Here is a 13,722-nt window from a genome sequence, read left to right on the forward strand (position 1 = left end):
ACCAAAAATTCCAACATTTTGCTTAAAGTGAAATATTGCCTCAAATAATTGAAAATATTTTGGGGCATAGATATATATATATTCACACTCCAAACACTCAGTTATTTTTAATAGGTATATATAGAACTATTAAAGTACAGATTGTAACACAAGCTAAAGTGATTAAATAAGAAATCACTTTAAATAAAAACTGAAAAGATATTTTAACACTGGAAAAGCAACTACTAAATTAAATTATTCATTATGTGCCAGTTTTTCCAGGCATTGAAGTGTCAGTGAAACCTTGTATTGTAATAAAAATACATAAATGTTAACATAAAATTTTAGTGATCAAATAGACCACTGGAGCATAACATCTCTTTTGTTCCTGAAGAAGGGGCTTTCGCATAAACATTTCATGAAACAGAAGTTATCCTTTTATTCCTGTCCTATAATAGACCCCTATGAAGTGTGTGCTTTGCAGGTGATGACATCTCCCTCACTATTTAAAGGAGCTATTAGGTGTCCAGGATTGAATAAGTGGGTTTTGCCTGGAGGAGAAAATTCTTGTCTGGCCACAAAGCAGGCAGGAGAAACCCAGCCCCCAGGTCAGCATCATTTCTAACATAACACCCAGCTGATCAGTCTGTTCCCACTAACTTTGGAGATAAGGAAGGAAAGCTCTGAAAGTCCACATCTCTGTGTTCTATTCAGAGCAGGAAGCACTTGACATGTGAGAGTAACTGAGTGACAAGGCTATGCTATAACAGCATTACTGTGACACCTGTGACCCAGCACACAGAGAGCACAGCCCACACTCAGGCCTTGTGTCCCCTCTGTGTGGAGTCTCAGAAGGCAGCTCTCCAGCTGGCTCAGAGCTGCCATCTATCTCAGGTGGCTCCTCGTTCCTCCAAGGTTTGTCACAGACCTGGTGCTGCCATTGGCAGCTTCTGCTCTGCCTTCCCCAGGGCTACTTGCTCTAGAGTTTCCTCTTAATCCCCTGCAAATTTGTGTCAGATGGGAAGAGAATTCACACACCACAGAAAAAAGACCAAACACTTTCCAGCATATGGCATCACTGGAGATGGAGCAGCAGCCTGGTGCAGGATGGGGAGACAGTGGGGTAATCTCAAGTATTTTTCTTTAACAAAGCAAAGCTTATCATTGCCATGGTGTGTAGTCTAGTCAGGATCTCAGATCCATCAAAAATCACAGCTTGGCTCACTGGAATTTCTGCCTACTTGTTTGAAAGGGTTGTGAACCTCTACAAAGTTGGCCCAGGTTCCATCCTGGCAATGAAACAAATTTTCTCTGGTTTCATTACAGAAATGTTTCCCACCTCTAGCGACAGAAAGCACAAAATACAGAGATTTAGTAGACTCACCACAGTAATAATGGCTGTGCACAACAGGGTAAATCCAATGAACAATGTGCTTTATTTGGCAGAAGTGCATCAGCTGGTTGTAAGTGGCTCTAACAAAATACTCTTGGTCTCCTCAGATACTTATCATTTTTAACTGCTCCCAGACCTAATCTAGTATAGTTCAGCTCTTCTGTGCAATAAAGACACTGTGGCAAGTCAGGTAACCAGGATGTTTTGAGACTTTAAAATAAAGCATTTGTGCATTAGGACATGGTTAAACTCTAACCCATAAGCTGGGTAAAAAGCTACAAGCTGCCAAATCAATGTGATCTCCAGCTCTCCATTCTGGAAAAAGAATGTATCACAGGAGCCTGTTGTTGAGCACAGGTTATAGCAGGGCAGTGCTGGAAAATCTGCAGCAAAAGCTGTTGCCATTGATGCCTTTCAGCCCAAGGCTGTGCTGCTGTGTCAGTCTGTCCTGCAGCACCTGGAGGTGTCAGCAGGTCTGTGCCCAGGCAGGGCCATTGACAGTGGCCTTTAAAGCCAAGAGGCCAAGCCCTTCTGTCCTGGGCTTTGGATCAGGCTCAGTGGCTGAGCTTGATGCTGTTGCACAGCACGATGCATCTACAGCTGCATGTCCAGGGAGGGGCTGCAACATCCCTGTCTGGAGAGTTTTGGTCTCTTTGCTTCATGCAGAGAGTGCCAGGAGTGTCTTGGCCCTGCATCTCAAGTGTGTTCCACAGCAAATAGAATGCTTTTGTTTAGGCAAGTGCTTCCAAATGGGTGAATGAAATTACATCCAGCTGGGGCTGGTCACCAGTGATGTTCCCCAGGGCTTGGTACTGTTTCATGTCTTTATTGATGATCTGGAGCCCCCTTGATCTTGAAGGGGATCAAGGGCACACTCAGTCAGTTTGTGGATGATACCAAGTTGGGCAGGAGGGTGGCTCTTTTCACTTCTCCCAAGTAACAACTGATGAGACAACAGCCTCAACTTGTACCAGGGGAGGTTTAGATTGAAGATTAGGAATAATTTCTTCCCCAAAAGGTTTTTCAAGTGCTAGAATAGGCTGCCCAGGGACTTGGTTGAGTTGCCTTCCCTGGAGGTATTTCAAAGTGTCTTGATGTTGATATGGTGTGTGGGGATATGGGCTACTGGTAGACTTGATAGTTCTGGATTAACTGTTGAACTTGGTGATCTTAAAGGTATTTTCCTGAACAAATCCCTGATCCTATAAATTTTCAAAGAGAATAGCTGTTCTGTGAGCATTCAGCACTACGCAGCTCTAAACAAGAGCGTGCTGTGCTGACCGCTGCACTGCCTGCAGCCAGCAGGTGATTCCTAATTGATGGTGTTAGAATTAAAGGAAAATCTATATTAGAACATTAGTGCCTCACTAAGTAGGTAACTTAAAACACTGTGCTGTGCAGAACTGTGTGGATGAACGGTAGGCAATTAGAACAAATCTCCATAGCCTTAAAGAATCGTATGGAGATATTCATAATCCTGCAGTACCGTCAGGTCCTAATACTGCTCTACAGGGTGCTTTTAAGACTTGCTCTTTACTTATTGTGGTGACTGTTTTTGGAGCAAACTGTCATTGTGGTTTCCAGAAAATACTTTGATAATAAGCCAATATTGCACATTGAGTGTTTTCTAACTGCCATTGCAGCTTCTGGCAGCAGGTAGAAAAATCATTACAGCGATGAGATGCTTCTTTCTCTGAAAAATTGCTCTATTTTTATGATAGATTCTTTTTTTTTTTTAATAACAGGTTCATTTAAAGGGAGAATGAAATCCCTTTTTATTTTCAGTCATTCCCAGTTGATAAGCTGTCCTTTCTCATAAAGTCAGGCAGTACCCCTGCATGCTTCCCCTTTGCTGGGGTGCACTTTTCAGGTGCATTTAGGATGGCAGTGAAGTAGGGGGTGTGAGGGGGCCTCACTGTCTGTCTCTGCCTCTTTCAGGAGCACAGAAACCCCTTCGCCCATGTCCCTGAGCCCATCCCCTGTCAGCTCTGCTGGGAGCAGCTCGGGCAGCGCCGGCTCGTCCTCGGCGGGGACCATCACCATCCCCCAGCGCATCCACCACATGGCTGCCAGCCACGTCAACATCACCAACAATGTCCTGCGCAGCTATGAGCACTGGGACATGGCTGACAAGCTGACCAAGGAGAACAAAGGTGCTCCCTCTCTGCTTTCTCTGAGTCCCCTTTGGCTCCCCCGCTTTAGTTTTCCCGGTGCTCTCTGGATTCGGACCCAGAACCAGCGCATCTAGGAGCACAACTGTGACAGCTTGAGCAAACAGACCAAATCTGCTTGCTGGTGGCTGTAGCCAATGCGTATCTTCTCTTGTCAGGCACAGAGGGGGATGTGTGACACACGCTGAAGATGGGGTTATCAGAGCAGCTGGCAAATAATTTAGTGAACACAAGCCCCAAGTGATGAGAGCTTTTAAGTCTGCAAATTCGTTCACAGTTTCAGCCTCTCGTAGAGCACCGAGGTTATTTTCAGATTGCTCTGTCAACGGGTTTAAGACTATTAAAATGCTAGCTAGGATAATAAGCAAACATTAGATGTTGTGTTTGTGTGGGAAGTCCGATTAGGAGATGTCCACTGAAAGCCATGACCTTGACTCTCCTATGATTAGATTGCAGATCTGTTTGTTAATTCCTAACAACAAAATGTAAGTCTTTACCACAGTCATTTTAAAGGAGTTTTGTCAAGCAGTTTGTGACTGGATTGTATCAAGTATAGTGGAGTGACTGAGATATAACTAAGGGACAAATTTGGCCTGTTGTTGGCCAGCTGTGACTTTCCCCATGACAATATAATTATTCAGATTCCAGCTTTGGGCTTACACAAATCACTGAGAAAGCTTCCTTTGACACTAGAGGTACAGAGCCTAACTAGGAAACAGTCTCTTCATGAGTTGACTCATTCTCTTAAATTATAGTGGGATTTCAGATGGCCGACTTGTCCTGACAAATGTGCTTGCTGTATGCAGTTTGATCTTACTCCCATTAATGTCAGTGGCAAATTTCCACTGATTTAGAGAAACTGAGCTTGAGATTTATAGAGTTTTATGTCTGAATGGTGGGTCATAATGATCCATCCCTGGATGAGGAACAATAATAGAAGTTCTGTCCAGTCCTCCCCACTGCTTCTTGTCTTTGTTCACATTGATTAATTTAGTAGCAGTGCAGTCATTTTGGATTTTTTCCATAGCTGCATCCATTTTCACAAAATGTGAAAGCGATTCCCTGTCAAATGTAATGCAGAATGTTACAGTGGGAATGCAGAAGGATGCCCTGATAGGAGGAAGAAATGGTGATAATCTTGTAATTAGCCCTGTGTGTTGTGGAGTTGTTAAATGTTCTACTTGGTATTAAATCAAAATAGCTCAGGCATTCAGCCAGCAGACAGAAAATGTACCCAGCCACTGCTGTTATCAGTCCTAGAGCTGGATGAGAAAAAACCTGCTGATTCTCTTTCTGCATTTTCCTCCCTGCTCTCTTCTTTGTTCTCGTTTTGATTTATGATCAAATAAACCCAATTCTGCAAAGCCATATAGGGATACTCTTTATTCAGATGAGCAGTCCCTTTGACTTTACTGGGACTGGATGCATGAATAAGGGTTTCTCACATGAGCAAGACATTTAAGGTTGTGACCTGTTCTTTCATATCTTGTTTCACAACCTGCAGACACGTTACAGGGAATGCAAAGTTCATGTTACTTCAAATTTCATTAAAGTATTGTAAACCATTGGAGAGAGATGAGAGTTTCCTACATGCTATAGCATGTCTGCCTTTATCTATTTTCTGGAAAGATACCTCATTTCTAATTAAGTACTTGATTTAAAGTTGCATGCTTAAACACAAATTGCAATTTGAAAAATTCATGGTGTAGCAAAAAGTATATGAGAACTGCTGTGGTAGTCTGCAGGTCTCCATCATACCACATGAGGGATTCTCTTTAAAAAAGGATGTATTCAAAACACTGACATGAGAAATGGTGCAGTGTTTCATGAAAACTGGCTGTAATTGTTTCACTAGATGTCATCTGCACCTCTCACATAATTCAAAGCTCCTTCATCGGGTTGGCTGGAACAGGACTCACACTTTCTCTGTAGTGATCTCCAGTCCACCTTTGCCAGCTGTCTCAGCTCTGCTGCAATGCCCAAGCTCTGCTGCACTGGCCTGTGGACTCAAAACTGCCCCCTGACAGCAAACAGGACAGTGCAAACCCCAGACTCTCCTGTGAGTCCCAGGTCATCATTTGGCCTCTCTCTCAGGAGCTTGGGCAGTCAGTTCTTTATAAAAAATGAGATTTTCCCCTTCCTGTTGAAATAAGAATGATGTTAAAAAAAAAAAAAAACCACAAACCTGAAAAAAACCATAATAAGATAAAAATTTAGTTCCTTAAAAAAAACAGAACAAAGCAAAACCAACCAGATTCAGTCACTTTTGTGAGGTTTTGTGGTCAGCTCTAATTGTTTCTGTTGTCTTCTGAATCACAGGGTGAGTCTTGCATAAGAATATGTCCTTGATGATCTGTCCTGAGATGGGTATAAAGCTGTGGCCTAATAGCAATTACCTGTGGCTCTTACTGCTGCCATGAATGTTTCTCAGGTCATGCCCATGCAGCCACAAGGAATTTCCTGCACACTGTAGGAGCTGTGCAGCCGCCCCTTGTCCACGGCTGTCAGCTTTGCTTTTGTGCTGCTCTGAGTCTGCTGCACGCTCCCAGTTTGAACTTGACTCATGTTCAGCTGGCTCAGAGCAGCAGACAGAAGCCTTTCTTTGTCAGCCTGACAAAAGATGTGCCATTAAAATAAAAATGCATAGCAAGAGGGAGAGCAGCAGAGCTGTGACCCGCCAAGCTGATCTGGTTTGAAGAGGAAAGCAGGAACATGCTGCCATGTACCTCTGGTGGAATCCCCTGGTCCATGGAGTTGAGAGTGTGGGGAGAATAGATGGAGTTTGGCATAAACCTGTGTCTGTAACAGGCCAAACTAAACTGCAGATTTCCCAAATCCCAAAGGATGGTTTGTGTTGGATCACCTAAAGTGGTGTTGTTCAGTGTTGTTCACCATCTATAACATCAATCTCTCAGCTGACTTTACAAGAACGAATCTTTTTTTTTATGCTTCTGAAGAAAGCAAGACTTCTTCTCTGAAGTAGAAAACTACCAGCTCTGTCGGGAGCAAGACCTGTTCTCTCACGCATAAATTTATTAAGTGGCTTTAGTGCTTGTAGCTTTTTCCAGAAATGTTAACCTGAAATTAGGCTTTAAGGTGAATTCTCAGTGTTTAAAGCAATTATTGTTTATTTGAGCCTAGAATGAGATCTCTAGAATTCAAGCAAGATAGTGCACTATTTCATTTCAAAATGTATTGATTTTACACTGGAGGAGATGAATGAAAGACAGAGAAAGGAAGATTAAAAGTAGCTGCTGGCTGCAGCATCTGAACAGCACTGGTGCTAGCCCTGAGCTCTCATTATGCTTGCCTCCAGCCAAATCACTTTGTGCTCTGATACTGCTGGAGCTCCCAAGCTGACCAGGGTCAGGCTGTCAATACTTGGATAGAAGACCTCAAAGCAGCACTTACTCGCTGAAGAAAGTACTGATAATGATTTTGTACCCAGCATCTGCTTTCTTGAAGTGCAGCCAATGCAGCGCTGGCTGGCTCAGTGCACTGGATTGCAGACAGGGTGAGAATGTGAAGGCTCAGCCATTCCTCACTGTGATTGTTGGTTGTTATCAGAGCTCTGAGCGGCTTTAACTGAGAGCGGGTTCCCACTTGCCTAAATATAGTGTAAGTGTTGGATATGTGGGAATGCCTGTGCCCCAGCAAGCACAAAGAACTGTGGGAGAATACAGGACACAATTCAGTTCTCCATTGACAGCAATTAGGAAAGGTCTGTTGGCCCTAACAGGATTAGTCTTTCACCCAGAGAGCATCTAACACAAGACATAGAGTAAACTGGTGTGTCGCTCCCTAACTGGGGCTCTCTGTTTAGTGACCTCCTGTTAACCCTTCCCGACCAGGAATCCCAGGGTTGGGATTCTCCCTCCTTAGAGGTTCCTGTCTCCAAGGAGTTATTTTCCTGCTGTGTTGTTTCTCTCCTCTTCCTCCCCAGCTCCCATCCCACACTCATCCTCTGGGGCCTGCAGCTGCAGCAGGATGACAGAGGGCCAAAAGTGCTGCAGTGTCAGTGACAGAAATTGGAGGGTGGGGAAAGGAGCAAGAAAGGTCCTCTAGTCTGGAAAGATCCAGTCTAGCCCTTCATGTCTGGGGAAGAGTACAGCATGGAAAAGTAATGCAAGATTTCATTGCCAGCTATTTAAATTACACAGTCAGCAAAACTAATCTTGAAAAACAGACAGTGCAGATGATCAGAGTTAAAGGAAGACTACTGACAACCACTCATGCCATCCTGTGGTAGACTTCCACCATGGATAATCTAATTTGGTTTGTTTCAATATATTGTTGTAATTTCAATTCTTTCTTACGCACCACGTGCTCATGTGCACAACTGTCCTTAGAACCCATGAATTACATTGTGCTGCTTCTGAGTGGGAAATCATGGCGATACCTCAATTTCTGTACCATTGCCTGAAAAACTGCTTCTGTTTCTTGTGTATTGCAGAGTTCTTTGTAGAGCTGGACTCGGTGATGGGACCCTTAACACAACACAGCAGTATGACCAATCTGGTTCGTTACGTTCGCCAGGGACTCCACTGGCTCCGCATTGAGGCTCATTTGTTGTAGTGACTGCTGCCCTGCTCATGACATCCCCATTCTTCTACCTCTACCAGCGCAGAGACGATCACTGGTGGAACTCCACTCATTTTTGGAAGTTTATTCATGTAACTTCATTTTTATTGCCTTTTTTAATATCCTATCTATTGGAAGTAGAAGTCACCATAAATGAAACTTATGACTCAAGAGCAGTATGTGTTGTACCATCTAATCATCTTTGACAATTTTCTATGCCTTGTGTCTCCTGGATCCTGCCATCCTTATGTGCTTTATGGAACGGTACATTCCCTGCAGTGTTGTTTTAAGTCCATGCTGCCTTCAAGTGAAAACAAAAAAAGCACTTTGAGAAGATATGGATTCCTGAGAAATAGTACAAAGCGTCTTAAATATTTGAGGGTATATATGAGAAGTCCCTTCTGAAATAAATTAGTAGAAGTTATAGCAATTCATTCAAAATCATCTTCTGAACCTGAACCAAGCTTTTCGACGCTTAATTCTGGCATCATTACCTGACTCAGTACATTCCTAAGATTTCATACTCCCTATGGGTTTAATCTCTAAAAGAGAATGTTGAATATCTTACAGGTACATAATGTAAGATCACCAAAGGTGTTAAGAGGTAAAAGGTTGAAGGAATGCCTCATTAAAGAATGATGACACACTATGCAATGAGGTTTTGATATTCCATTCTTCCTGTTTATTGTTGGCTTAATAATTTCAGTAGGCAGCAGAATTTATTGCAATTTTTAGGCAGTTTCAAAATATTAGCTTTCTTAGTCTTATCTACCATTCCTGTACTGAATCTGTGAATTTTCTTTCTGTTTTACTGTTAAGTCTCAAACAAATACTTATCCAAGATTTTTCTTCATAAAACAATCTCTCCTTGCATAGTGACTCACTGAAAGCAGATTTTAACAGGACTGCTGCACTCTAAGCATTGATATTGTATGTAGAAGTCCATTAATAAGTGTATGCAGATTCTTCATGAACTATCTAGAAGTTTAACTAACCAGCTACTGTTGAAACATTATAATTCCATGTGGCATCAATTTTCACCTGTTTTGTTTATTTCAGAGCATTAGAAACGAACAGTATTATCTTGCTATCTTGAAAACATTGTCAAATTAAATAAAATCACCAGATTTACCCAAAAGCAATATAACATTTGTTTAATAATGGCCATGAATACTTCAGTCAGATTACCTTTTTTCCAAGCTCTGCATCTGTTTACCCATGCTGTCATGTTTTGGACCATTCCTCTAATGCGTGAATAATAATGAGACAATTCAGATAGAATTTCAAAGCAATTGTGAATAAATTGCACCATTTCACATTTGCTCTTTCCTCTTATTTTTTTTCCCTGTTATAAACTGCACTGCTCTTCTGGTGCCACTGCAAGAAGCGCTGGTGCATGAAACAAAACAAAATGAATTTATATCAATAATTCACAAGACTTTAAATGGTCTCATCTCATTCTTGATATAACGCCTGCATACCTTACTGAACTGTAAATTCCATTTCTATAAACAGAAAATGCTCATAGCAATGTAAATATTATTCTGTCTCATCTCATTGAAATAATACAATATGTGTATTAAATGCCATCCAGATATTAGTTAATTGCAATTACCTTCTGCTATATAAATCTGTATATTCTTTAATCTGGTGAGTTATTGGATTCTACTCACTGGGTTGTGACCTGATAAATAGAACAAATTTGCATTTAAAAGGTTCAGACTGTTAAGATTTTTAGAGCAGGCCTTGGATATTTGCAATAAGAGCAGTTTAAGGACTCTGCCCAGTGCACATTTAAGACAAACATTTCAGTAGCTGTTGCATATTAGCTCCCTGTAGTACTACCTTTTCTTAAAAATCAATAATTCCTAACATTTTGTTGCACAAAACTGTATTGTAAACATAGCCAACGTGCATCATTAGAGAAATCATCCAGTGTAGGGTTTCTGCAAAGGATATTTGCAGAACATGCCATCCTGTATTATCTGCACATTCCTGTTCCTGAAGTGGTTGATTCACCCTTATCTGTTCTCTGAGGGTTTCAGTAACACGGCTGAAACCTGAATCTGACACATTGGTCACGCCAGCCTGGCCCCAGGAGCTAATGAATAAAACCACAGCAGTGAGAACTATTCAGAAATGTAGATGAATGGTGGTGGTCAGGATTTCAAAAAAAAAAAAAAGAAAATGAAACGTTTGAAATAATTTTTTTAACAGGTTGGGTACTTGAGATGAGCTAAGGTTGGGCTGATTTTGTCATAAGCCAGAATTTTCCATTCTTTTTGCAAATAACTATTTAGTCTAATTAAGTGCATTGTCATCACTTTCTCCTTTAATGTGGATTGAAATCCAAGACTTCCATGCATTTACAAGGGATAGCAATGTTTTGAAAGAGTCTTCAGACACAGGACTCGTCAGAGTTTGCTGCAGTCACTCAGTGATCACCATATATTATCTTTTCCCTGTTGCTTGTGGTAAACAGACTCCTATCCCTAAATTTACCCCATGTTCACAATCTTTTGCTTAAACAGCTTAAGGAATTAGCCCTCCTGGTTTTGTATCCTGTGACTTAGGTTGAAATGTATGCTGAATCAATGGCATGATGATAATAAGTCCAGCAGTCAAGTCTAGGATCACAAGCGGACTTACTATTTAGCAGTCTTGTTTCAAAAGCAGCTTAGAAACAAATTAAACATGGAGAGTAAATTACTGTCTTATCCCTGGGGATGATGCTTCTTTTGGGTTAGTTATTAAGGATTATTGCACTTTTACAGGCACTATATTCATCTCATTTCAATTGTCAACATGTCATCTTCATGGAATCATTTTACCCCTTAAAAATATTACTTCCAGCAGAGCTAATCAAATAAGATTGTTTGTTTGTTTCAATCCATGGGGAAGCAGCATGTCTGTGCTTGGGCATTTGCAATGTCTGCACTTAAAATTGCCCAAATTAAGCTTTCAGACTCATGAACCAAGCACCAAAAATTACAAGATTGGCTTAAAATTGTGGTTTGGTTTTGTTGGTTTTTTTTAAATAAACTCTTTGGTTCCTGTATTGCCTTCTGGATTATGAGCTTTGGGACTGGTTTCATGACACATTTTCAGGCATTTTACAAGCGTGCCAAGGGCTGGAACTGACACATTTCTTTTTAATAGTGATAAACTGGAACAGTGATTTAATCTCTTGACTCCTGTAGCTGGATTTAAGAAGGACACCAGGCTTTGTAGAACACTGCCAGAACTGACAAGACTGTCATTTGTGACCCATGCCTGAGGTTTGGAGCAATATCAGGAGTTCAGCAGTGAAGGGAGCAGGCCTCTAAAGGGCTGAACTCAGGCATTTGGGGTGCAAGACCCAAGGGCAGCAAAGTCCTAAATGCTCAAGAGAGGCATTTACATAGCACTTAACCTCCACTTCAAGGGCTGCAGCAGGTCTCAAGTATTTGACAATGTGCAGGCAGAATATCCAGCTCCAAGTGCAGTGAACATCTCCAACCATGTGATGTGTGTTGGGTGCTCTAGAGCAGGAGCTGAGGGAAAACCTTTTTGTGGTCCTGTTGGTGGCAACTTTCACAATTTGCATCTTAATTTCACTTTTTCTTACATGTTCTTTGGACTTTCAATTATTTAAATAGTCTCTCTGTGAATAGATTGTCTCATTTATAAATTATCTCCTCTGAAAAGTAGAGACAGATCTGTTGATAGTTATGTGGGGGATTTTAAAAAAGAGGATATTTGAGATATTCATTCCTCCTAAAGAAACAAAATAAGCCAATTGAATCTGAAATTTCATTTCCATGCTTTTTTAAATTTCACAGATTTTATTATGCTCTTCTGTTATGACAGTTTAAATTCACTGATGGTTTTAGGTATTTTGTAAAAACTGTTTTTATCAGCATTTAATGCTGTCTAAATCAAATTATTCATTTTTTGAGTGTAAATTAACAGATAACAAAAATGGGGCTGGTAGGGATTCTGACTTAAGTATTAACATACTTCATCACTTGGAGTTCAGAAGAAACTCCATGCAGCATTGAAGCAAGCCCAAGAGTGTGAGTGTGTGTGCACATCTGTGTGGATTTATGTGTGGATTTCCAGCAGAAAGTTCCTGCTCATTACTTCATAGCACAGGAGAAGAGATATGGTAGCCGTAAACAGAAAACACTCCTACCACTGCTAGTGGTAGTGGCATTATTCAAGTGTTCCTCTGCAGTTGTGCATAGTCCTGTTTGCATCTACTGCCTCTTGCAGACAATGAAGGTGTGGCAGAAAGTAGCAACAGCTCTGTCATTTCAGTGCTGTGGTCCCTAAAGTCAGTGTAAGAATGAATGTCCTGTGTCAATGTGCTGCTTTTCAGGTTAACTCATCTGCCATAGACCAATGTCTTGAAGTTTTAAGACAGACAAAATATTTAACAGGGCACCAAAGAAAATCAAGTTGCCATTCTGGAGCAAGTGTAGAAGTGTCCCAGCTGTAGGAAGGCTGCAGACCAAGGGCTCTTTGCAAAGGGCCTTTCCTTCCCAGCATCTCCCTGACCTCACCTGAGTGCACTGGGAGTGAGGCAAAGGGGATGAAGATGGAAAACTGATCTACTGTCCTTATGACATCTTCCAGCTTTACTTTACAGCTACTTTATAAATACAAATAAAACAAGTCTTCATCTTGGGAGAGCTCAATTCCTCAGTTTCCAACAATCCTCCTGAACTTCCATAATGTAACCAGGGCACACCAATGCATATAGGCATTCTCTGTTGTCTAATGAGATAAGTCTATATGGGGGCATATTTTGGTTATGTCACCTAATATTTAACCTAAATGTACAGGATAAAAGCTGTTAGGATCTCCTTCATGACTGAAACCTTTCTGCCACTGAATGCAAAATGCTTCTGCCTGACTTAGAGAGTAGTCATATTCTCCCCAGTACCCTTGTCAGACCAGCCTTTCTGATGGACTTCATAGCTTTCCTTAAGCCATTTTGTGTCAGAGATGTTTTTTCTTCCAAGATCAGTTATTCTGATCATCTCACACCACTTTAAACCTCTTGTGGTGGGTGGCTGTTGAAGCCAGGATAGATTGTGTTCAGATCTTTTGTTCAATTCAGGGGAGCCTGTGGCTCTATAGAGAGATGAGAGCAAATTCAGGTGCAGATGAGTTACTGCATAAAGCTGGTGTCACATGAGAATCAAGCCTGGCCTCATCAGAGGCACAGCAGCAGAAACACTGTGATGAAAGCTGTTCCCAGAATCACAGGGTGTGTAGTGACATGTCAGGCAGCTCACTGGCACTGTAATGATATTAGGCAATGGTAAAGATGTCAAGAGTGGTTTAAAGGAAGTGGGGCAAGCTGCTGTGCTCTGGCATTGTGAATTTAAGCTGAGTGTGCTTCTTGGGAAAGGGGACTTATTACTGTTGATGTGTCCTGCAAAATAACACCTATCCCGTGGTATCCTGTTGAAATCAGAATACAGCATCACCACTGCCAATTCTTCACTGCACCTCAGAGTGCCACCTTATGTCACAGAGAGGTAATTCTGGTCACTACCCGAAGTCACCATGCAGTTAAACCTTTTTTTTTATGTTATTTTTGCAACAGAA

At 41.4% G+C, this 13,722-nt stretch overlaps 1 protein-coding gene across 5 annotated transcripts in view; it reads left to right on the top strand.

Annotated features, from left to right (window-relative positions):
* The window catches only part of AFF2 (ALF transcription elongation factor 2), a 322,459-nt gene extending 313,686 nt beyond the window's left edge, over window positions 1-8,773 (top strand). For all 5 annotated transcript variants that reach the window (XM_054289539.1, XM_054289543.1, XM_054289541.1 and 2 more), the window contains 2 exons: window positions 3,311-3,525; window positions 7,997-8,773. In XM_054289539.1, coding sequence (XP_054145514.1) covers window positions 3,311-3,525; window positions 7,997-8,118 — 337 coding nt within the window. In that variant the 3' untranslated portion in view covers window positions 8,119-8,773. The remainder of the gene's footprint in view (window positions 1-3,310; window positions 3,526-7,996) is intronic.
* The last annotated feature ends 4,949 nt before the right edge of the window (window positions 8,774-13,722 follow it).

Source organism: Melozone crissalis, unplaced genomic scaffold (genome assembly GCF_028551555.1).
Source record: "Melozone crissalis strain CALT ecotype California unplaced genomic scaffold, PUWL_Pcris_2 ptg000068l_1, whole genome shotgun sequence".
NCBI lineage: Eukaryota > Metazoa > Chordata > Aves > Passeriformes > Passerellidae > Melozone > Melozone crissalis.